The sequence below is a fragment of the Patiria miniata genome, unplaced genomic scaffold (genome assembly GCF_015706575.1).
Source record: "Patiria miniata isolate m_02_andy unplaced genomic scaffold, ASM1570657v1 HiC_scaffold_17, whole genome shotgun sequence".
Classification (NCBI taxonomy): domain Eukaryota; kingdom Metazoa; phylum Echinodermata; class Asteroidea; order Valvatida; family Asterinidae; genus Patiria; species Patiria miniata.
Window position 1 is genome coordinate 1,038,163 of NW_024037055.1, and position 25,888 is coordinate 1,064,050.

General features: G+C 40.7%; 1 protein-coding gene across 2 annotated transcripts in view; it reads left to right on the forward strand.

Moving 5' to 3' along the window:
- The first annotated feature begins 5,280 nt into the window (after positions 1 to 5,280).
- LOC119723322 (CDK-activating kinase assembly factor MAT1-like) overlaps positions 5,281 to 25,888 on the forward strand; it is a 29,370-nt gene continuing 8,762 nt past the window's right edge. For both annotated transcript variants that reach the window (XR_005270532.1, XM_038193884.1), the window contains exons 1-6: positions 5,281 to 5,427; positions 15,281 to 15,412; positions 18,218 to 18,370; positions 19,123 to 19,196; positions 23,269 to 23,372; positions 24,773 to 24,913. Coding sequence is in view for 1 of the 2 variants with exons in the window: in XM_038193884.1 (XP_038049812.1) it covers positions 15,315 to 15,412; positions 18,218 to 18,370; positions 19,123 to 19,196; positions 23,269 to 23,372; positions 24,773 to 24,913 (570 nt within the window). In the remaining variant the exon portion in view is untranslated. The remainder of the gene's footprint in view (positions 5,428 to 15,280; positions 15,413 to 18,217; positions 18,371 to 19,122; positions 19,197 to 23,268; positions 23,373 to 24,772; positions 24,914 to 25,888) is intronic.

The following is a 25,888-nucleotide window of genomic DNA, read 5'->3' on the forward strand; positions in this document are numbered from 1 at the left end:
TTACATTGATTTCATCATTATGCTAGTCCTGGGTACCTTTCTAGGTCCCTATGTTTCCCAAATTTGCCAAATGCCATATAATAATCTTCCCATACAAACGGACAAACCGCCAGCACCACCATCACTACTTGAGGTCATCAGATATGGGTGTAAGAAGCGTTCTTTCGTTTTGGACGGTTAGTCATGACGGTTCGTGACAGCTCGTCATGACGGTCGTCCTGGCAAATCACATTCCTCGCTAAAACGAAGGGGCGTGATCAATGGATCTTGGCCAATCAACTGGCTCCTCTGTACGGTAAACTTTGTTGTTCGGGAATAAAGACTTTAGATTATTATTCAAATAATTATGGAACACACACACACACACACACCTACCTGCCAGGGACTGCCACGTCGAATGCCATGGGCGTCGCCAGGATTTTTTCTAGAGGGGGGTAATGCACATTTCGCCCCCCCCCCATAAAACACACAACAACAACAAACAAATACCTGTACTTTTGCCAGCATATTCTCAATTTATCTTTTTTCGAGGGTGGGCATGGGGGCATTTACCCACCACTTTTTTGATGATAAAAAGTAGTAATTAAATAGTAAAGTCTGTCAGGAGCAAGTGTGGCCCATTGGGCCATGGGCAGCGCCGGCATTTATCTCCGGTTTCAGAGAATATTTCTATTCCCCCTGGATGGGATGCTAGTCCATCGCAGGTTACTCCACAGCTAATACCGGCACCCATTTATACTCCTGGTTGGAGAGAGGCAAGCGTGGATGAAGTCTGCCCTAGGACACAACATAATGGCCAGCACCTGAATTCGAACTCCTGACCCTCTGATGCTACGGCACAAAAAAGGAGTTTGATCACTGCTTGCTCAATTGGAAGTTGGTTGCTCCCTCGACAAATAATATGGAAGACATAATCTAACTTTTGAAGCGCATTTCTGGTGCTGCGCATGGCTACCCGAAAATAAAAACGTCAAACTTCAATTTGGAGATTGACGGATCCTCTAAAGTCCTTGGAGTTAATGTAACACATGCCTGTCATCTAAAAATACACAAAATTATGGCTGTTTTGTCTTTGCACAGACGTAATAAAATTATATTCTGAATTATCGAAAGAGCGGTTCGTGGCTAGACTGTACGAATCATAATTTTCTGCATAAGCAATAAAATATGCTCAATATTTTCTAAAAAAGAAGAAGAAAAAAAAAGGATTTTGTGGCTTTTTGGTTTTTGCCGGGCATAATAAAAGTTTGCTCTGTTATTTTTTGGTCCCATTTTAATAGTTTATAAAATTAGGCAGCTGCTGAACGGCAGAGAGGAATTGCAACCGCCACCTCTAAATCTGATACTGTAGAAGGAGGCTTGTTGGAAATGAGAGGCTGCAATTATTGTCCATTTGTCTTTTGTTCTTCCTCGTTTCTACTCATGAATATTAATTTGTGAAGACAATTTATTTTAAAGCCAGCCATCCAGTCAAAGTAATAGAAGCAGAAAAAAAGCTGCCTAATATGGGAGACGTGATCCACTTTTTTTTGGTTCACATTATGACTACTCAAAAACATAAGCAGTGTCGGTAGACTTCAATTTGGAATTTGACAGAGCCTCCGAGTCCCTGGAGTTTATGTAACATATGCTTATCATCTAAAAATACATGTTTTTTATTACGTTCTGTTGAAACTAAACTGGTGAGGTACCATTGCAATCAATTAATGCGAAAAAAAGAGAAGTGTATGAAATAAAATAATTCTTGTTATTTCGCCCTGGGGTTGTGGTGCGTGTGCCCTTGGGCAAAGCACTTAATTTGCCACTCATTTGGCCCACCCAAGATTTTTTTTTGTAGTGGGGGCAAAGCAAATCCTTGTATTCTCTCTAGCATATTTTCAATTGATCATTTTGTTTTTGGGTGGGCGGGGGACATTTGCCCACCCCACCCCCAGTGACACCCCTGCAGACGCCCATTTTGTTAAATGTGTATTAAATTAATAGCAAATATGACTTAAACTAGGCAGGAGGCACATGTCGTGCAATGTTTAGAATTCTGAAAGAAAAGAATTGAGAAAAACCCTCTTCCATGCAGGCACAGATGAAGTCGCACAGAAAAATGAAGGATTATGGGGTATATTGCAAAAGTGGCATTTTAGTGTTTGAATCCACATGTACATAGTATATATAAACACATGCACTGGGTTCAAAACTACATGTAGTGATGAAAGTTTGCCAATTTATTCTCGCAATAAACAAATGAACCCTGTAATCCATCATGTTTTTGTACGAGTTCATCGGCGCCTTAAGACAGTCCCTGCATGAAAGAGATTTCTTCCTGCTCCTTTTCTTTAAGAACTTTAAACATCGCGTGGTAAATAAATGTAGGGCCTATGGCCTTGTACCCCTTTTGAAACTCCCGCACTAATCCCATTCAAAGTGAGCAACTGCATGGGCTGGCTTTCAATTTCCATTGTTGTTGCATTCGATTTCAATTTGCATTGTTGTTGCATTCTAAAGTCTTTATTACGAATAACAAAGGTTACCGTACAGAGGAGCCAGTTGATTGACAAAATTTTATTGATCACACCCCTTCGTTTCAGCGAGGAATGTGATTGGACAGGACGACCGTTATGACGAGCTGTCATGACGAACCGTCATGACTAACCGTCCAAAAACGAAAGGACGCTAGAAAGACTTGTGCGAATAGAAACTGCACGTGCCGAAAGTAAGGTCTCTCTTGTTCAACTGCTTGCACTGAAAACCGTGGCACTAGTTGTTCCAACTCGCCACCACCAGACATTGATCCTAGGCTGCTGAAGATTATAGTCTGCCACATAAGTGTTTATTCTAAGATACAATGATGTACGTGTAGATGATAACAATCAGACTAACATTGCATGCAAGCCAATATGGATGATAGGCCGCCAATATGAATCTTTGTGATATTTCTGTATTCATAACTGAACTTGGATTATCAGGAAAAGTACAATTGTTTTCTCCCTTCACAGTAATCATATAATGATAAGAAGTTAAGCTACGCTTTCATTTCATTTACTATTCCGTATTTGGTATTTTGAGTTGCATATTCGAATGTGATATTGTTAAGTGATTTAGCGAGAACCACTTAAATAATTGCGACTTTAACTATGATTGTGTTTTTATTTAATTGACTTGCTACTTATTCCTTTTTAGTTGTTAAGAATTAGTATTTAACTTTGTCATTCTGTTCTTGGATGAAGATTACTCAATATGTATCTTGCGCCTCTTAAATCAGACTCAATAAAAGTGCAAAACCTGATGAATAGTTACCCCCGCAACCCATTTTCCATGGCCTAAGTCCCAACATGGGTCCTAATTGTGCTGTAACTTCAACTTTACTTTACTTTATTTGAATTCATGCAAATTAATATAAGGCATTTATGCAAATTATTATACGGCATTCGGCAAAGTTGGGAAACATAGGGATCTCGAAAGGTACCCAGGACTAGAATAATGATGAAATCAACGTAAAAGGAATTTTTTTTGTTTAAAGTACCCCAAAAAGTAATGTAGGACGAGAGTTATGGCCAAATCAGTATGAAAATCATATAATTAGTGGCCATTTTGAATTTATGCAAATTAGGCATATTTCCACCACTTGGATATTTTTTTTTTTACTTTTGTTTTCGGGACCATATAAAGATGCTCTGTGGTGTGATACATAACTGAACTAGAAGTTATTAGGGACAATTCAATTGTGGCATGTCCACACATGACAGCCATAATTTTAATTTTAATTTATATGCAACTTAACATACGGCATTTATGCAAATTATTATACGGCATTTGGCAAAGTTGGGAAACATAGGGATCTAGAAGGGTACCCAGGACTAGAATAATGATGAAATCAATGTAAAAGGACAAATTGTTGTTTAAAGTACCCCAAAAAGCAATGTAGGACGAGAGTTATGGCCAAATCAATATGAAAATCATATAATTAGTGGCTATTTTGAATTTATGCAAATCAAGCATATTTCCACCACTTGGATTTTTTTGTACTTTTTTTTTCGGGACCATATAGAGATGCTCTGTGGTGTGATATTTATGTATACATACATGTAACTGAACTAGAAGTTATTAGGGAAAATTCAATTGTGATGTCAACACATGACAGCCATAATTTTAACTTTAATTTATGCAAATTAATATACGGCATTTATGCAAATTATTATACCGCATTTGGCAAGTTTGGGAAACATAGGGATCTTGAAATTTACCTAGGACTAGAGTAATGATGAAATCAATGTAAATTAAAGGACTACAATTGTTGTTTAAAGTTCCTCAAGAAGCTAATAGTATGAGAAATATGACCAAATCATTGTGAAAGTCCTAATATATGCGGCAATTTTGGATTTATGCAAATTAGGCATATTTCCACCACTTGGATTTTTTTGGACTTTTAGTATGTCATTTTAGGGACCTTAAAGAAATGCACTGTGGTAAAAAAATTCTGTTGCAATTTGTTTGAGGTCAAACCTTATATTGCCTGGACTACTTGGCCTTGAGGGTCAAAGCCTTTGCTCCAACACTGATATGGATACCTTAAGTTTTGGGACTCTCATACACAGTATTGAGAGTCCCAAATTTTCGGACTACAACTGCCGATACTAAAGGGGCTCTAACTACCGTCTCTCGCATTACACCCCACCCAACCCCGTCCCCAGGGTGTCGAGCAGTACGCGCCCACCACTACCTGCTCTCGGAAACCGTGTTGGAAATAAAGTAAGTACTGGGGACGAGGTTGCAACCCACCGTGCTGGGTGCAGACCAGTAAATCGGTCCGAAGTTGCCTGCGCCGGCCAAATCACGATTTGCATGCCCTCAAAATCTTCGGTATTTGAGCATGCTGTGTGCCATGAACTTGAGGGATTGTAAAAAATATGGGTGGAAGCCGTGCACAGGACTGGGAGCTTGCAGTTCTGTGTAATTTTGATGTAATTTGGACCCTAAAAGCGCTCTATTTTGCAATGGAGTGTAGGCATCGTTTTTCAAAATGGCGATGGGCTTCAGGACTATTTTCAGGGGTGATCATCTTCAGATGGAAATTTCTCCTAAAAGTCATCAGTTGACCCCCCAAAAATTGAAAAGAAAATGAAAGATGATGAAATAAGCTTTAATTTGATGTGTGTCTCGAACACTTTGGAGAGTTGTGAGTATTTTTCCCGAATTTTTGAAGTGGGAGCATTGACCATTGGGGTCTATGGAAGTTTATTTACTGGTCTGCTACCTGCTGTGAAGTTAGCGCTCAACTGGAAGAAGAAGAAGAACTCTTGGTGGCGCACTCTTCTGACCGGGAAGCTCGCACGTATCGCTCGCAGCGCAGTGATGTTTTACTTTTTCTGGGAAAGCGACTTCTGACAATGACATGTCTGAGGAAAAGCGATGTTTTGTATTTAGACTATTATGGTAAGATTTGGCCCCATAAATGTGGCCAATTTACTGGGCTACCTCCGTAAATAAAGGCCACATTTCCACCATGACATGTACAAAAACATGTCGAACTTTGTCAAATTTTGATTTTCACATACACTTACAGTTACACAGTTGGGTCCTACACTTCATGACTTTTTAATACGGCCTAGCCCTAGGCCTAGTTTGTAGTTTATTTTTGCTTTACTCACCCTCTTTATCATGTTTATAGGCTAATCAGAAAGTGCTGCCTTTTTCAGATGTCTAATTTTCGTGAAATTTCATGTTGAAATGTTGATGTACGCAAACGTGTGCAAACGAATCTGTAAATTTCATGAAAAAATAGACATCTGAAAAAGTCAGCACTTTCTGATTAGCCTACAACGAGGGTGAGTATGCTTATAATGCTTCTAAAGCAAAAATAAACTACAAACTAAGCCTAAAATGTGAAAATCAAAATTTGACAAAGTTGGACATGTTTTTGTACATGGTGGAAGTGTGGCCTTTATTTACGGAGGTAGGCCTACTAGTCCAGTAAATTGGCCACATTTATGGGGCTAGGTAAGATTTTGCTCTCTTATTACATTTACATTTTGTCAAATTTCGTACCAGAGAAGTAGTCCGACATGTCAGAGTAACTTGGACCTAGGCTAGATCCAGTCGTTTTCCTAGTTCCGGATTTTCTCTGAGTTCTGGATAGCTTAAAATATTTGCCGCTCTAGGTAATGCCGGCAAGCTAACGTTTACTAAAGGTTTGCCGGTGGCAATCCATATCAACAGAGGGCGCTGTACTCTAAGATAGGGCTGAATTATAAGATGTATTAAAGGGGCACTAGGTCCTGAAATCCCAGAAAATGTTATGTTTTGGATTGTTTACTTAGCCTATTTCAAACATCTGGTTGAAAGGAAACCAACCTAATGTCTCACCGTTCCCGAGAAAAGACGAAAAAAAACCGCTTGTTTACATCGGACATGACGGAGTACGAATACCTTTTTCGTGTCGTTCTCATGTACGCTATACACGTTGTGTGTCTCGGGAACAGCGCGCGGTGACCAATCACCAATGCAAAAAATTGTGGTTTCTTCAACGTCCGCAAAAGGCGAACACTACGCGTACGAATGAAAGCATCCAAACAGCTCGAATTTATGGGGTCGCAAAAGTGGACCCCGAAATTCGTTCTCACACGCATAATACAGGAATAACACAAAAAAACCCAGTTTTGAAAGGATAGTTGTGTGGATGTTTATATCCTACTTTTAAAGTTATTTCCGATTATCATCATCTCGTTCAAAGCGCGTTTTGTAGCCCAATTGGGCTGTTCCAGGACCTAGTGTCCCTTTAAATTACCACCAACAGTTGTGTAGCACACTTGGTCTAGTGGATAAGCAACGGTTCTCATGAACGGGTTGGCTGGGTTCGATCCCGATCCCCGCTGGCGAAATTTTTAAGGTTTTTTTCCCCATCCCCCCAAAATAATAATATTCTTATTTTATTATTTTAACATGTCTCAAACATTTTATTGCAGAGTATTACATTTTCTTTTTCAGATTTGTGGCTCTGGAGGATTTTTTTTAAAGGGAAATAAAGTCCGAAATTGTAAAATGGTCTGATTCCCATCTTCAATCTTGTGAATACGAAGTTACAATGATAACATTGGCATGGAGCCAGACTAAAATTTGTCACCGGAAAATGTCTAACTTCCAAGTACAAAAAACCAGTAACTGCTAACTGCGCATGTTCAGTGCATATCCGGCAAGCTAACGTTTAATAAAGGTTTGCCGTTTCCGGCAAAATATCCACTTCCTCAAATAAAAAACCTACCTCTTTTGGATTAGTCTCAAATAAATTTTTTTATGACGAAGTGCATTTTGAAAAGGAAAATGTAAGCTCCTTGAGACACAAAGATCTTTCAGATAAAATCTTTAGAAGAGGAATTTCGGCCAGATTTCCGACTCGCACTTCAACATGTTTGGACGGTTTGTAGAAAATTGCGGGAGCTGCGAATCGACGATAATTTTTCTCCTCGGTACATCACTTGTAAGTTGAACTGTGTGACTTTGAATATTTTGTTCATACACTAGTCGTATAAACTCTTCAAAATAAGTTGTAAAGTCTCTATTTTTGAAAATTTGCTAACGAATGACCGTATGCTTTTGCCTTGTCTCATAAATGTGATGGAAATACTGGACTACCTCCGTATTAGTATTACCGTCACACATGAGTTTTTGAGTTGAGTTTTTGGGTCAATGACAAAATTTTGTCGACCGAATGCGGTTTAGGCCAAAAAAAATAAAACAGGTTTTTTTTTGGCCTTAGCTTGATCCTACTATTGTCAGACCATGTCCGAATGTTAAAAAGGCAATAAGTTGGGTCCAAGTTACTCGGACTGCCGGTACAGTACTTCTAGAATTAGTCCCATAAATATGACTGAAATACTGGACTTATTGTACCTCTGTATGTTCAGTCACACAATGTGATGTGGGTGATTCCATTTATTAGGGTACCAATTGTAACTTGCTACTTTTCTTGTGTTACCAACACCAATTTATACTCAACAAAACCTTCAAAATTGGTATCATGAATATGCGTTGTTGTAATTTTTATCAAAAACAGGCTAAAATTACAACTTTTTACGCAGTTATTTGTGACATAAAAATGGACCATGATAAAACTTAACCTTTTTCTTTTGGGGAGGGGGTACCTTGGTTATTTGTGAACTGAATGATGGTTAACCCATTGTTTTTGAAAATAAAACTCACATTTTATGAACAACTTGATATTTTTCTCATTACAAAAGGTTTCGCAAAAATGGGTTTTACGTGTAAACTTTTGGTGTCCCGTTTTACACGCGAAATTGTGTACCTATTACTGGTTGTCCTAGCCATACCAACTACTACAGCCTTGTTATTTTCATGTATACAGGTAATGTAAGCCTGTACTTGGTTTTAAATCATTGAAATATTTTACCATGTAATTCAAGCAAACAGTAAAATATGGGAATTTTAAATTTGGAAAAAATTTTGGTGTCCCACCCCTATTTACGTTGTGAAACTTTACAATTACAATAAACAGTATTTTGCTCAACTTAATATGTTGACATTTATAGCTAAAAATATTATTTTCATGGAGCTATTTTATATGTCAGCACAAAACATTCTGAAAACGTGTTTCATCTATCCAGAATTTGACATTTAAGGCACAACAATTTTGGTGTCCCACCCTAAACTATTTACACTATTTACCATAATTGGGTGATAAAAATAATTACAGACTTATAATTGCGTTCTCAGCCTGAAATTAGCCAAGTCATCTAAAGTACACATATAAATGGTATTAAATAGATTTTAATGTGGTTCTAATGTGACAAAAAGCATTTTGGTGTCCCATTTACACGTGAAACTCATAATTTCTCGATAAAACAAGACATTTTGAGGGTTAGCATTAACTTTGACCCTTGACCTATTTTCAAGAAACTTCCCAAATATGTAAATTCACATGAGAGTTTTGCAAAATATATGATGAAAAGTGATGATTTGTGCATTTAGGGCCAAATGTGTGCATGTCACAAGTTGGTACCCGAATAACTGGAATCACCCAAATGGTCTGATGTGCATGGATAGTCCCGTTGCTAGGGGGCCCCCAAAATCAATTTAAGATCGAAATTATTTTGTCACCAGAATATCACCCCAGCTTTTAGTTTGACTGCTAAATAGCAAAAATAGCAGGGAACCAGACTGGAGCTTTAATCATCTACTGAGCGTGCGTCAACTTTAGCAAAGTGCACCGTGGCTTTTGCCTGTCATAAAAAAATCTTTTGAGTACCCGGATGCACTACGCGGCCACGGGTGAAGAGCGCACCCAAGAGGGCGTGCCTCACTGCAGAGAGCTCCAAAGAGTTTATTGCAACATCGTGCCCCGTGGGTACGATCTTGCAGCGCCATGTTGTTTCCCATCATGCCTTGCGCGATTGTAACCCCTGGAATTGTGTAATTTAAATGTACCAAAATACGGTACATTATAATTAGGGCTGCAGTTTATCCGTTTTACGTGCCGATGCCATCTTTAAAATGTTAAAAGTTGTCATTTTGAAGAATCAATCCTTTCAAACACAACGTTTTGACGTTGTGTTAATTAGCAAAGATTTGTATTAAATGTACGTACCCCTTTCGTGCCTTTACAACCACAGATACAGTTTTTTTTTTAGCGAAAAACGACGCTGACATAATCCATATTGTACAGGCATCGCGACTTTTGAATCATAATTTTTTTTTCCGACGTGACGTTACGTGCAAAGCTAAGCACGCGAGCGCATTATGGGCGCGCCCGGCGTGCAATCTTCGAAATGCCCGCGCAGTACGCTGTGAATAGCCATTCAGCATCATTTACGTCATCATCACAGCCAGGGGTTAGTGTAAGGAACGAGCACGCGCCCCTGGAGTCGAGGCTGAGTTTAGTGCAACTCCCGGTGTGCACAGCCATTAAATTTGTCCCGTCATTTGATTTGTGTGCAGACAAATGGCAAATGTATAGTCCTGCGCCGCTACACAGTGCTATACGATCTTTGGCTAAAGGGCTAGCATGTTGCCAGACTAGACCAAAATGATATGACATTTCTGACGTAGCCTAACGGTGCATACCAGCGACACCATGCGTGCGCCAGACGACGGCTGTTTTATTATGCACTGATGCATTGTGAGCGCGGTCTGCGAGATAACGAAGGAGAACGCATGGACAACTCACAGTGCATCATAAAACAGCCATCGTCTGGTACGCAAGCCATCGTCTGGCACGCATGTGGTGTCGCTGGCATGAACCATTAGGCTGCGTCCAGCCTCGACTCCAGGGGCGCGTGCTCGTTCCTTACACTAACCCCTGGCTGTGATGATGACGTAAATGATGCTGAATGGCTATTTACAGCGTACTGCGCGGGCATTTTGAAGATTGCACGCCGGGCGCGCCGGGCTTGCGTGCTTAGCTTTGCACGTAACATCACTTACGAAAAAAAAATTATGATTCAAAAGTCGCGAAGCCTGTACGATATGGATTATGTCAGCCGCGTTTTTTCGCTAAAAAAACCCCTGTATCTGTGGTTGTAAAGGCACGAAAGGGGTATGTACATTTAATACAAATCTTTGCTAATTAACACAACGTCCAAAGGTTGTGTTTGAAAGGATTGATTCTTCAAAATCACAACTTTTAACATTTTAAAGATGGCGTCGGCACGTAAAACGGATAAACTGCAGCCCTAATTATAATGTACCGTATTTTGGTACATTTAAATTACACAATTCCAGGGGTTACGATCGCGCAAGGCATGATGGGAAACAACATGGCGCTGCAAGATCGTACCCACAGGGCACGAGGTTGGGCTGCGTCAGAATAGTCAGATCGTTGTGGTCTAGTCTGGCATCATTCTGGCCAAAGATCGTATAGCACCGTGTAGCAGCGCGGGACTATACATCTGCCGTTTGTCTGCACACAAATCAAATGATGCGACAAATTAAACCGTTGCTCACACCGGGAGTTGCACTGAAAAAAGGGGTGTTTTTTAGGGTTCACCTTGATTGTGTTGTCATTTTGAGAGGATCCTTTTTTTGCATAAAGGATTTATAGGTTGTGGCAGGTGAGTTTTTGCTTGTAACTTTAACGAATATGAAAAATATCGGTAAAAAACGTGACCTCCAGCTTTCCATGGCGAATCTCCCCATGTCATGAGCCCAGAAAGCTGGAAATTTCAAGCTAAGTTGATTTATGCCTTCAAAACACACACTTCCTGTTAATAGCAAATGCAAAGTGGTCCGGCATTTTTCAGCAGTCCAGCTTTTGTGTCATTTTCAGCTGATTTTGGAGGCTCGCTGGCATTCGTTTGTGTGTAACTCAGTTCCAACCATGTTGCAATTAAACAATGCTCTCGCGCAATGCATGATGGGATACATGGATTGTCACCTGTCAGTCACGTGGCGCCTGGCAGGCCCGGTGGCTGCTGCTTAATTTCAGTTGATCCTTCATGTATTGTGCGCCCTCTTTCGTGTACCGTCGGCCAGCTAGCTGTACGATGTACATGTACGTACATATGCACGTGATCCTGTTCGCCCGCGGTATATAATAAGATTTGTTGCGTCCTTATGCCACTTTTTTCATCATTATCTCAATGAAGGTCAGTCATTGTAAAAATGTTGAAAAGACATAAATTTAGAACTCAGAAACATTTCCAATTTTGTTAGAAAATACTTTGAAAATGCACTCTTTCCATAGACTTTGTACACAACCACAGAAGTGGCGTCAGGATACTACATTCTTCTGGATGCAACATTCGTTCTGCTTTTAATTTCCACATAACTGCACACAGAAGAAAGATGATGTGATGGACGATCATGACAGTAAAATTGACGTCACGTGTCATTGCGTGTTGCGTGTAAAAAGATATACGCAGAGATCGTCAGCGATCCTCTTCTGAGGATTGCTACCTTGTCTTGGTGGAAGGGCTTGTGTGTTCCGACTGGATCCCAAGAGCAATGCCGTCGGTAGTCTTAGTACTACTGGCAGGGTCACCCTAGGTGGTAAGGTCGAGGTGGAGGAACCAGACCAACAGCAATCCATTCCAAAGTCCTCAATGGTGGAGCAGGCGCACGTCATCATTGTTGGGTGTCAACAGCTGTGAAGGCGGAAGAAGGCTGCAACAGAAGGTGCTTCCCCAGTCATCGAGGTTTCATCGCCACTGGACTTGGATCCACCTTCTGCCAAGGACCATGTGTCTGTCGACGTGCAACGGCATTCCCACATTAAAAGATGTCCCGCACAAGGCGTCTACCAAGGGATACCATCAACCCTGCATATCCTAATAGCACTGTGGCGATCGGTGAGTGGCGGTGGGGACAGGTCTGTGAGTCCGGAAGTGCCAGGTCTCGGACCGGCACGTTAGGCGGTGGAGTCTGATTCAGTTGTCTCACTCTTGGATAGGAACAGGAGAGGGATTCGGCAGCTTGCTCCACGACTGAGCAGCCCTCTTCTTCAGGATCCACTCTGCTCACCCTAGACAGGGAGGGGGATAGAAAAGGTGCCCTTAACATAGCCTGTTCCACCTCTGCCCAGGCTGGAAAGCCGCATCCAGTTGGCTCACCCTCATGCGGTTGAAAAATTTATATAAATTTATACTTTGGATCATGGAATGTACGGACCTTAATGGACCATGGACAATCTGAACGATCGGAATGAAGAACCGCACTTGTTGCTCGAGAATTAGATGCTTTAATATTGATATCGCAGCACTACAAGAAACCCGAAGAGCCAGGGAAGATCAACTGAAGGAAGAGGGAGGTGGCTACACCTTCTTTCAGAAAGGCAAATCGGAGGACCAACTTAGGATTCACGAAGTTGGTTTCGCCATTAAGAATGAACTGGTCAACCTTATCTCGTAGCTTCCTGTTGGCATCAGCGAATGCCTCATGACACTCCGTCTTCAAGTGGCTAAGAACCAGCATGCAACAGTCCTGAGTGCATATGCTCCAACACTTGATAAGGATGATGAGATCAAGGAAGCCTTCTACTCAACCCTTGATTCCATTCTCTCCAACATCCCGAAGGAAGACAAGATCATCATCCTTGGGGATTTCAATGCCTGAGTTGGAAGAGACCACCAGCTCTGGAACGGCGTATTAGGTAAAGGAGGGAGTCAGCAACTGCAACTCAAATGGTGTCCTCCTCCTCACCAAGTGTGCGGAACACCAGCTCGTTATCACAAACAGTCTTTTCTGCCAAAAGAACAGATTCAAAACCACCTGAAGACACCCACAATCAAAACATTGGCATGTGATCGATTATGTCATTCGATCCCAACACCAGAAGGATGTCCTTATCACCAAGGCGCTGATTGTTGAACAGACCATCGGCTTGTTAGCTCCACCATGTCTTTGAAACTCCATCACACTTGACGGAGGACTAAAAAGCGCATCGTATGGTAGTTCAATATTGGGTGACTTCATGATCCCTTTGTTCAAATGAGTCTTCAATAGTCTCTCCGCAAACACTTTGAGGCCCAACAAGCTGGTGGGGTGGAGGAGAAGTGTGCAGAGCTGAAAGCAGCAATCATATCCAGCTGCGAAGAATCTGTCGGCTACAAAACAAAGAAACATCAAGATTGGTTTGATGAAAAGGACCAAGAGATCCAGGATCTCATCGACAATAAGCGTGTGGCCTTTCAAGCGTGGCAAAAAAACATCACTAATGAGACAAAAAGGGCTAAACATCAAGCTCTTAAGGCCGATGTGCAAAAGAGGACCAGAGAGATCAAGAACAAGTTGTGGACTGACAAGGCTAAGGAGATTATAGCCCTTGCTGATAAACATGATACACTGGGCTTTTTCAGCGCCACCAAGGCAATATATGGCCCAACTGTGCAAGGTCTGAAGGCAGTCAGGACAAAGGACGGAACGCTCCTCAAGGACACCAGAGGCATCAAATGCCACTGGAAAGAACATTTTGATGAGCTCTTCAAGTTCAACTGTGAAGCTGTGTTCGATGACGGGGTCTTCGAGGATATTCCACAGCTCCCAAATAAGGAGGATCTCGGTCTTGTTCCTGACTTGGTTGAAGTTAAGCATGCCATCAAGGGTATGAAGTATGGAAAAGAGGCCGGTGTAGATGGAATCCTGCAGAAGTTTACAAACTAGGAGGAGAAGATCTTACTCGATCCCTCCATCAGCTCATTGAAGAGATCTGGGAAGCTGAAGTAACACACGTGACTTCAGAGATGCACTTATTGTCACCATCTTCAAGAAGGGAGATAGAGCAGAGTGTGGTAACTACCGGGGAATTGCCCTATTGTCCATCGCCGAGAAAATCATCACTAGAATACTAGTGAAACGTCTGTTGCCTCTCTCTGAAGGCATTCTCCCAGAATCGCAGGAAGGATACCAACCAAACCGTGGTGCAACGGACATGATTTTCACAGCCCGGCTGCTCCAAGGAGAAATGTCGTGAGCAGCACCAACCACTCTACATTGCGCTCATTGACCTCACAAAGGCCTTTGATTCCGTAAATTGTGAGGCTCTGTGAAGGATCCTCTCCAAAGCTGGCTGTCCAAATAAGTTCATCACCATCCTCAAGCTGCTTCATGACAAGATGTCAGCAACAGTCCTGACAGACGCCAGTGAGACCGAAGCCTTTGAGGTGAAGACCGGTGTCAAGCAGGGATGCGTTATCGCTCCTACACTTTGCTCCATTTTCATTGCTGCTATCACCCATCTTGTGAAGAACAAGCTCCCCAGCGGATGCGACATCATCTACAGGATGGATGGAAAGCTGGTCAACCTCAGCCGGCTAAAGCGCGAACGGGCCCTCAGAAAGGAGAGAGAAAGGACTTTCCTGCCACGTATGCGGCCGAAAGTGTGGCTTAAGGATTGGACTTATCAGCCACTCAAGAGTCCACAGGGACCCAAATTGAAGTCTGCTTGGTAGACGATCATACTCGTTCGCGATTGATCACGAATGTTGAATATCAACTAGCTTAATTTTGTGGAAAGACAAAAATGAAAGAGGGCAGGATTTTGATTTATAAACGGAACTTGTAAAAAGTAAGAGGTGTCCTAAACTACAGTCTTCCATGCATCCACACGACTACCAAATTTTTTTCTTCACAAAACTGCACGGAGAGGGAAGGTAATGTGACAATCGATCATTGACGGTACATTGACGTCAGTACGTGTCGCATGCAAATTTGTATGCACGAATTTGGGGTACTCTACAATACATCAACAATACATCAACAATACAGTATTAAAATACTTTGGCCATCAGACTTTCTTTAATTGTCTTGAACCATCTTGTCATCCATTGTTTTGTGTTTACAGAGCCTTTTGATGATCGTGAATTCTAGTGCAAACAATGGAAATGTTGGATGATCAAGCTTGTCCACGCTGCAAATCAACCAAATTCAGAAATCCTGCCCTCAAGCTTCTGGTTAACGTCTGTGGACACACTTTGTAAGTACTCTGTGCATCACTACCTACAATTCACTACTCTGTTAGTTAAGAGGATTGTTTAAGATTGTGAAAACATGCTGTACAAAAACAGGGTAAATTGAAGATTGTTGGGATCGGAATCAAAACGATGTCTTGACGCGGGTCTGCTTCATGCTGACGCAAATTTCATGCACTAGCCTATATTAGTGAACACCTTATGACAGTGTTTCAAAGCCAGCAAGAGGTGTGTTATAATCATCACTGGTGACCACTATTTGTGGTTGTGGCCCCGTTAGGCCAAACAAAAAAATACCTTTGGTTCGAGTCACCCGACCGACCCTATTTTTGAAAGCGATAAAATGCGACCCCAGACAATTTTATTGGTTATTTGGGGAAAAAAGTATTACGATACCGACTCCCGATCATCGCCGTACGCCAGAACAATTTATAGGCATTTATCAGCAAGTGATTTTTTTTTCTTTCTGGTATTATCTGAAAGAAAAAATTGTGGTCTAACGTCAGTTTTTGTGTACTTAGTTACGTTGTACTAAGACTGCTTGGGTCCTTTGTCACGTAATCGTCATTGCAACGCAGTCCAAAAAGTCTGGTCCGTGTGTCTCATGTTCCTCCATACATATACACGTGTGTGCAAACAGCGCGGCATTGCATGCCAGGGGAAATTCACACAGCATTGTCTGTGCCCAACGAGCAATTCTATTGGTTGACCGCGAGTTACACGGCTGCACAGACTTTCGAGCTTAGATGCCATGCATCATGGAAACCCATTTTGGATGAAATTTTTGTTTGAAATTGTGGGAGAAATCATGGAAGCAAAGTGTCCTAACAATTTTGTTTAAACTAAACGCTTTTAGGTTGCTGAAAGCAAGTCTTTGTTGAAATTGTGTTAGCCAATAGGAAAATTTGTTATGCCATATTATTCCACCAATGGCCACGTGCGTTGTAGACTTCACATCGGATTAGACGGCCGCACATCTTTCGTGGCTTTCGGTTGGCTCTCGATCTCGTGCACATGCACGCAAGACTGCAATTTGCTCTAGACATCAGAGAATGTGAACATTTTCCCAAAACAAAAAGGAAATTTCTTCCAGTGAAATCTCAAAATGACATTCAGGGAATTCTTTGTGAAAAATCATGGGAAGTTGACGATGATTTTTCAGTTAATATTGCCGCAACAGGCCAACCTGATGAACCCCGGAGAAGCGTGGAGAACGTCGACACGACATTGTATGAACCATGTTCCTTGCTCTATGGTTGAACTTACGAACTGCTTACGATAAAACGTGTCTCAAAAATCATACCAAAACACTTTGATTGGGGACCACTTAAACATGTATCGTTCCTCACATGTATTGGCTCCAACAAAAAAAATGTCATGCCGACCACCCGACCCAATGTTTTTCTAACCATGTGACCTGAACCAAAGGATTTTTTTTTGGCCTTATAAAAATAGTCCATTTATCGCGGCATTGGGACTAGTCTTGCGGCCACCAGGACTAGTCGTACCACTCTTTACTAGTCGTACCACTGCGACTAGTCTTCTGCTGTGACTTGGTAGTTGTGCCAATTTCCTTGCACTGCAAGTTTTTGAGAGATTTGTCGCAAATTATGTTTTTGTGTGCCGATGCCTGACACTGGTGCAGTCAAAATGGATACATTGTGTACATGTACATTATAACACAATGTTCACACATAAAGGTTGAAGGTTGTGACAATGTAGAGTCCATGTGTTTACACACAGAAAATTAGCCTTGGTCAAGGCGCTAGTTGTTATTCATCCGGCCGTAGCGCGGTAAAAACGATATTTTCGCTAGCGCTATGCATGCAGTCATTATGTCGATGCATGCAGTGCATTAAAAATACAGCGCGAACAGCGACCTCACGCGGCCACAATTTTTATGCAAATCAGTTGGACCTAATCTAGTGCCTTGGTTCAATCGTCCATGTGAGGTTTGGGGGGTGGTGCTCATTATGTTAATAGCCTTAGCTGACCTTAAATGTCGTTTTCTTATTGGTCGATCGTTGCGTCGGAACTTGCATAGTGAAACGTGGCACCGTACATAATCCATACACGTACACGTTGTGTGTCTCTGCACACGGCACCAATGCACAAAAACTGTGGTTCCTGTCACGTCCGCAAAAGGCGAATGGCTGCAAATAATTTGATGACTTCCGGATTTACCAAGGTGTGATTGGACACTCCACATATTAGCCCCGCCTACACTTATCTGTATTCGCATACGAGGTCGTGCGCTAGAAGTCCAGCGCAAAATAAAGAAAAACATAAGCTTTTGCCGACGATTGAACCAAGGCGCTAGATTGGGTCCAACAGATTTGCATAGAAATGGTGGCCGCGTGAGGTCGCTGTTCGCACTGTTTTTTTAATGCACCGCATGCATAGCGCTAGCGGGGATATCGTTTACTGCGCTACGGCCGGGATGAATAACAACTAGCACCTTGACCAAGGCTAACAGAAAATTGGCTTTCGTTAGTTATCGTAACTGACTCAACCATGGCAAATAGTCACGACTAGTTTGGTAGTGGCAACTCTATTTTACATGACTATCTGACTAGTGAGGTTTACTAGTTGCACAACACTAGCCTGGGGTGCTCTTTTCCCCTGGTTTGCTTTCCTTATTAATTTAATAAATTCCTCTTTTTTTCGGAACAAGAGACAGTAGTATGAACCATGTGAATGTCCCTTTGGTTAATAGCTTTCAGTGCTAAGCTATGGTCTGCATGAACTGTACATGTACATGAGTGTGTATGAAGAACCCTGATCTCCTTTGTTTATGCCTCCTCGTACAGATGTGAAAACTGTGTGGAAGTGTTGTTTGTGAGAGGCTCTGGGGCCTGTCCATCCTGTAACACTCCACTCCGCAGGAACCAGTTCCGTGTTCAGGAGTTTGAAGATGCCTATGTGGAGAAGGAGGTGGATATACGGAAACGCATACTGAAGGAGTTAGTTTTTGTTTTTGCTTGTCTTAATTGCTGTACATGGATTTTCAGTGGTTGCAATTGCAAAATGGCCAATCAAAGCTTGATGGCCAAGCAGGGCTAACAATATCACACTTGGATTTCTTCTTTTATAATTTTTATTTTAATAGTGGCCCACAAATGCTTCAAGTTTGAAATCCATCAATTAAGCAGTAATTAGATGTGGGGCAGAGAAGTTTTTTGTTTTTGCTTGTCTTAATTGCTGTACATGGATTTTCAGTGGTTGCAATTGCAAAATGGCCAATCAAAGCTTGATAGCCAAGCAGGGCTAACAATATCACACTTGGATTTCTTCTTTTATAATTTTTATTTTAATAGTGGCCCACAAATGCTTCAAGTTTGAAATCCATCAATTAAGCAGTAATTAGATGTGGGGCAGAGAAGAGCATAATATTCGACTGTCTCTATCTTGCATGCACAGGCACTCAGCATACTGTTGCTACATGTACATGCATACATTGTATGTATCACTGCTTGAAAATCTGCATAACAATTTCACCCTGGCCAAGGGGAAATCTTGACAGAACAATTGTAATGAACAATTTTCAAAGAATGAAGTTTGTAGCCTTACGGTACGTACAAGTTGATGCTGAAATAAGACGCTCGCATTCAGTGCCAAATGACTCAAAATGATAGCAGCAACAAAAATCACTTTGCTCTGCTTATATCAATCAATTCCTTGTAGTTCCTTTGGCTTTTCTCTTGTGTTTGTCCAGGTTCAACCGCCAGGAAGATGAATTTACATCATTACAGGAATACAACGACTACTTGGAAGAAGTAGAAACCATCAGTAAGCTTTCTTCTTTGCACAATTTGACAGATGAGCTATTTTAGCAAGTAATTTTTGCCTAAGTATTTGGCAGGACCTTGTTATTTGAATGGCTCTAAAATAGAAAAGTTGGAGGTGTTGGATGTTATTGAAAGAGTTTTCAAATTTTCCAACCTGTTCGTAAAGTTGTAGATGACGTCAGGCATCAAATTCAAGTGATTTAAGTTTAAAATATGACCATCTTTGTTTATTTATATAAATAATCACAATCAAACTTTGTCATGTTGTAGATCATACCTTGATAAACAATTTTGGTCTGGTACGTGAAATCGTTTGACCTTAATTAGGGTAATTGGAAGGTCAGAGTTAAGTGAAATTAAAATACCAACAGAAGCCTGAAAATTAAAACAAACTTATTTTCTTTGAAATGGGTCAAGGGATGAATATAAAACCTGGTATGAACTTGAACCCTGGTCTGAAGATGTGAGAAATCTTGTGACATCTTCATGATGTCATCAGGTATCAAATTACAAGCGATTTAGGGTTCAAATTTGAACAATGACTCTTGAATTTAACTTTTCAAATGAATGGAGTACTGTTCTCATTATTTGTAATTGGTTAGACATTGCCTCAGGCAATATTTTTGATTCCCGGACACAAAGCCATTTGACTTTTACTTCTGGTGTTACCAGAAGTGCAATGACAATGGACTGTAACTTGAAAGGATCGAAAGGGAAGCATTTTACTACAATCGAACAAATTATGGAAATATTTAGTGAAGGATGCCAAACATAAAAAACGGTGCGATGACGTCATCACCCGAATAGGGGCCCTCCAGCGGCACATCAAAGACAGTTGAATTTTAATGAATTTATAAACCATTCCTGAACATTTTACCAAATTGCCCCTGGATATTCTTTGGACAACTACAAATGACTGAGCAAGGTTTCAGAATCATGACGTCATCAGACCAGAAGTTATTGTAGGCAGAATTTGAAAATTATTTGTTAAAAAAAATCCATCATTTGATCCGTGTTCAACAACTATGTTCGTAGCTCAAATAATGATATCCGTTACAATGTTGACCTTGCTTGCCACATGCTGTGATGTCATCAAACTGGAAGTTTGGTGTTATACACATATATACCGGTACAGGGTGTCCCCAAAAGAGGTGACCCACAAACAAAGGGATAATGTGAACAATCTATGAACTTAATGACCATTATTTTTGTTTTAAGCTTTCCATTGATAACTTGAATGTATTCCGCTGATCATGCATCACTGAGTTCCGTTGTTTTGAAAATGGTGTGTGAAAACTCTCTTGGGACAGTTTGGGGCACAGACATAAGACAGGTACGTTCAAGGGATATTTAACTTTTTGAAAACTTGAACAAAACAGAATAATTGTGAACTCTTAAAGGCAGAGTATATCATTTGCAGCTATCCAAAAAGTAACTGACAAAATTATTGTTGAAAATCGTACTTGGTTTTAAAGATAGTATCGGCACAAAACTCCCTGTGAAATTATTCTTTCTGGCATGCTGTCATTTTGAAGAAAACAATAAAAGAAGGTCATTTAGATGCATCTTTGGCAATTTCCGTTAGTAGTTCGTTTTTAATTCAGCGAAGCCTCGAATAGGTGTGGGCAAGCATTGACACAATGCACACGCGTGTGCAGTTGCTGTAACTCATCGGTTAATAGTGGGTGACATCGCGTAGCTGCAATCGAATGAATGAGAACGTGTCCCGGAATGACCCGGATTTTGTTTTCGGACATAACTTAAAACATGACTCAGCAACTTCTAAATTGAAATCAAGATCCTAGAATATTATTTTCTCGGAATACACAGCATTCACAGCCCTAAAACATCATCAGGTTAGTTGTTAAGCGCCCTTATTATAATTATTATTTATTCGGCATTAAAAACACATACAAACAACAAACATTCTCCAAACATTAAAACAAAACAAAAAACAAGGAAACAAAACAAAGCCAGGGGCATATGCCTGGAATTAAAAAAGTTTACCCAAAAACTGTGGCCCGAAGGCCTTCAACTCCAATACCTCTGGCTACACAAATACATGTATAAAATTGTATATTAATCTATAAAAGTCTATAAACATTTATTAACAATAAAAAACATAATATTCAAAATGGCAGAGGTATAAATGCTAAAACGTTAATGTCCCCGTTAAAAAATACATATTATCCCACAGTTGACATCAAAGTAACGTTAAGCACCCTTCTTTAGATTTTGAGCATTTTTGTCGTTTCAAACGAAAAAATGTACAAATGACAACTGACATACTCTGCCTGTAATCATTCAGGATTCAACACCTTGAATATCACCTTGCCCATGTCCACCTGCCCTTTCAACGCAAAGTCCTCAGCTGTGGTGCATGTATTCCATGGCCCATCTGACCATTACACATTGATCACGTAAATTGTCCACCTCGTGCTAAATGCAGACCTGGAGTGCTGAAAAAATTGTTCTTTAAATATACCCCCCCCCAAATAAAAATCCATTAACCTGGGAGGCCATTCCAAAGAATTATTGAGTGTGTGATAGTCTTCCTTCAAAACTTTGTAAAAGCGATTAGTGAAAACAATGAGTCTGTGGGCTGGGGCACCATTTTGGGGCTGCCAGTAATTTTGGAAGATACAATATGTCTTTTACTTACGAAAATGTAACACAAGATCACCCAAAAATATAAAGATGAAAATCCTGTTCTATTCATGTTTCTTGAATATTCCTTGAAGCTACTTGTCCGAAGTCTGGCTGTGTGCACAGTGTTTTACCCCAAACTGTCCCAAGAGAGTTTTTACACACTATTTTCAAAACGATGGAACTCGGTGATGCATGACCAGAGGAATGCATCCAAGATATTTTGGCGCAACTGGTGCTGCCCAAAACTCAGGTCGCCCTGGCCTCATGACTTGAACCTTTCATGGTTAGCCTAGACGAGCGGTGATCTAGGTGACCTACATGTAGGGGATGCGTCCGTTTGGAGGGCTGTATGCAACCAACACATACCAGGTAGTCTCCTTATGGATGGACACTTAAGGGACAGACACCAACTGACAGACTGAACAGACGTCGAATGAACAGACACTTTAATCATCAGATAACAGCGACAGTCAAGTTTCTTTATCTCTAATTCGCTTCAATTAGAATGTACAAATCAATCAACAATAATCACTGAAAAAGCACGTGCGTCAAGGGTTGACCGGTCACCAAGCTTGCCACCACACTCTGGCGACTTAACTATCCGGGCACCCCAAGTTTCTGAGATCCCGAGTGGATACAGCCCACGATAGGTAGCAACCCACGGACCAAGCTCCAGATGCCCGGTGTTTATCCGGCTACTGACATCTTGTCCTCGCCCAGTCGTCAGCAAGGCAGTGCAGCAACACGACAACGTACACACATGTCTGTTTGCAACGAGACGCCGCAATCAACATCCGTTCTCAATGAGGCGCTATGATCAACTGCTTGTCTGGAAAGTGCATGGCCCCACCAACGGAGGGTGCTGTGCAAGCTTGCTGCTGCTCGCGCAGCAAGCACACCATTGTGCTACACAATCAATGGAAAGCTTACTGCCCGTAGTTTATGATAAACAATAATAATGATCAATATGTTCATAGTTTTTTCATATTATGCCTTTGTTTTGGGGTTACCTTTTTTGATGGAAATCCAGTACATTTATTGTTATTTTTTTGAGAATTTATTTTAACTTCAAGATAAATATGTTTCCTGTCTGAAGTTTGCACTTTTGAACTGATGAGGTCATTAAACTGGAGTTAATGTGTACATGTATGTGCAAATAAAATGTATACTGAAATTGATCAAACCTAAAAGGTTTTTTTTTTTTTTTTTAAACCAAATGGTTTATAGACTTGAAAAGGCTAATTTCATGATTCTCTTTTCCTGTTCTGACATATAAATATCCACAACGTAACTTGGCAATGTCCAATAAAATACACGTAGTTGCCTGCTCGATCACCCTGCGCTATACTATTGTTTATATGATGTCAAAACAACATAAAGATGCATCCCATTGACTTTTATTTAATTTGCATCCTTTCTTGCAGTATTTAATCTCACAAATGAAATTGATATGGAGGCGACAAAGAAAAAAGTTGAATTATACCGAAAGAAGAACAAAGAAAGCATCATGAAAAACAGATCCAAGCAGGTAAAATGCTAGTTAAGTGGTAGAAATTCCTAGTTGACTTTACTCATCTCGCTTCAGAAGAAATGAGAAAATAGTGACCTTTCTAATAGAGTCATCCAGCAGGCTGTCTCAATGGACTCTACACAGGAACTGTAGATGGTGATGCAAATGTGTGGCTTGCTTACTCACGAGAGTCACTGAATCACAGCTACAATGATTGCACTACATCACTAGGACTAAATCTTCAACTAATTGTGAACAAAACCTACAGTGTGTATGGGAATAAATATGTGCATGGCTGGTATTAACACTATGTTTAAGACCAGTTGGAGTCTGGGTGCTGATAATTACCCTCGCCTTAGGCTCGGGTAATTATCAGCATTCAGACTCCAACCGTTCTTAAATGGAGTGTTTAAAAATGGCCAAGCACACATTTATTCCTTTATTAAAACTGACTCGGATATGGCCTTTAATGTTGAAATTTTATAATTTTGAAATTTCATAACTTCCCATCAAAGCTTGCTTTAATATGTACATCCAGACTATCCCTGGTCATCATGGTCATGTAGGCGGGTACTCAACATACATGAACTAATGAGTAATCTGGACCCTGAATTTAGTCGACTAAGTCCTGGCCCTGGGCAGTTTTACAATGAAGCTTCATTATTATTCGCAGAAAAATCAATGTAACCATTGAGTGCTGAGTTGTTTTCAGCAGCTGATTTCACAAAACTTTACGCAATGGCATAAGTCCACTTGCGCCACAATTTATTGCGCAACATTTCAGTTATGACAATTTCGCAAAAGATTCATATTGCTTAAGTCCGAGACTTGCACAACAAATTATTATTATTAGTGCAATCATATTAGGTGGTGTAAGTTGTGGTGTTGCGACTGAAAATGACCTTGTTTACAAGGTTGATACAAGACACTCACACCTTTGTGTTTGAAGTAAAAGAGTTGATATTTTATTCGTGACAGAGTTTTTTTAGAGCTGCCGCACAATTCCGAAGAAAGTCAGACAACAATGTTTTCAAAATGGCGGGCGGAGGTGATTCATTGACTGAAAAAAATCATACATGAATAGCCATCGTAAATGCGGTTTATTATTATCCTCGTCCAAGATGTTAAGATTATTTAAAATGTTGCGCAGCTATGCCAAGTTTTGTGAAATCGGTCGTAAGTTTATTGCTTAGCCGCGCAATAAATTTACATTGCATAAGTTACGCACTGTTTCGTGAAATCAGCTGCAGGTGCTACATTGTACATACAGTGAGTTATAGGCAAGGTAGTTTTGGGCACTGCAGTGACTAAACTGTTCAACCTCCAAATGTACATCAGTATGCAATAAACCATTGGCACGTTCTTGGTACTTAAATAAAAAGCAATAATCAATTGTGTCCAATTAATGTTTTTACCAGAGTAGTGATCAGGCTTATCTGGAGGCTCTCATCCAAGAAGAAAAAGAAAAAGAGGAGGAGAAGAGGCAACAGCTACAGTTTCTGGAACGCCAGACAAAAAGCCAGAAGAAACGTGATAAAGAAGCACTTATTGATGAACTGGTCAGTCTCACTGTGGAACTTTCATTTTATGTTTGAAGGAGTGAATGGCTGAGTACATAGGTAAAATCTGAACACCAAGAACAAACTTAAAAAAACATTAATTGGATTTTTTTTAAAACTGTTTTGGGAGAATCTGTTTATTTGGGTGTTTCTGAGCCCTTTTCAAGAAGAATGTGAAACTTGATATTTGGGCCGTGCTGTATTTATTTTTTAGAATGTTTTAGATCATTATAGACAGCATTACATGGAAACAAGTCTTGCACTTAACATGCAGTGGAAATTCAGCTCATCTTGTTTTCATGCACATTACTATGTTTTGCAACAATACATACAAGATCTTAATACCGTAATTTTCAGAATAAAAGCCACCCGGCGTATAAGCCGCAGCGCACCAAAATCTTCAGAATTAGATTCAGGCCTCAATATATAAGCCGCACCATTGTATAAGCCGCACCATAAAGCCGCACCCAAAACTCCACTATTGTATAAGCTGCACTATTGTACGTTAAGCACCGCCGCCGCAAGCAGGGCGGGCTGGACGCACATGCATCAGCAGTCACCCTCGCGGTTGGCAGTGTCGGCACATCGCCACAGAGAGATCATTGTGTTGAGTTGTTACTTGTTAGCAAGTTTTGATAGCGGCACAATGGAATGCAACACCCTTAATGAAAATCTGAATACGGTTGTAATGAAATGGGTGTTAGGGGTTTTCTTTCCAGAGGGTAATTGGAGTTTTTTTCTAGCGCATCTTTTCCCTGGACCTGCGTTCTGATCTGATCGGGAATAAAACAGTTACTGATACTGGCAGGAATTTTCTTGATAAATGTACATTATACCATGGAGGGGTTATATTTAAAAACGAAGAGGTACTTACGTTTTTCCCCCCCCTCGGATCGAAGCGTGAGACAACCAATTATTGTACAGTGTTTTCACTTTTTTTTATTTCATTCTTTTATTAGGATTTTACACAGGAAT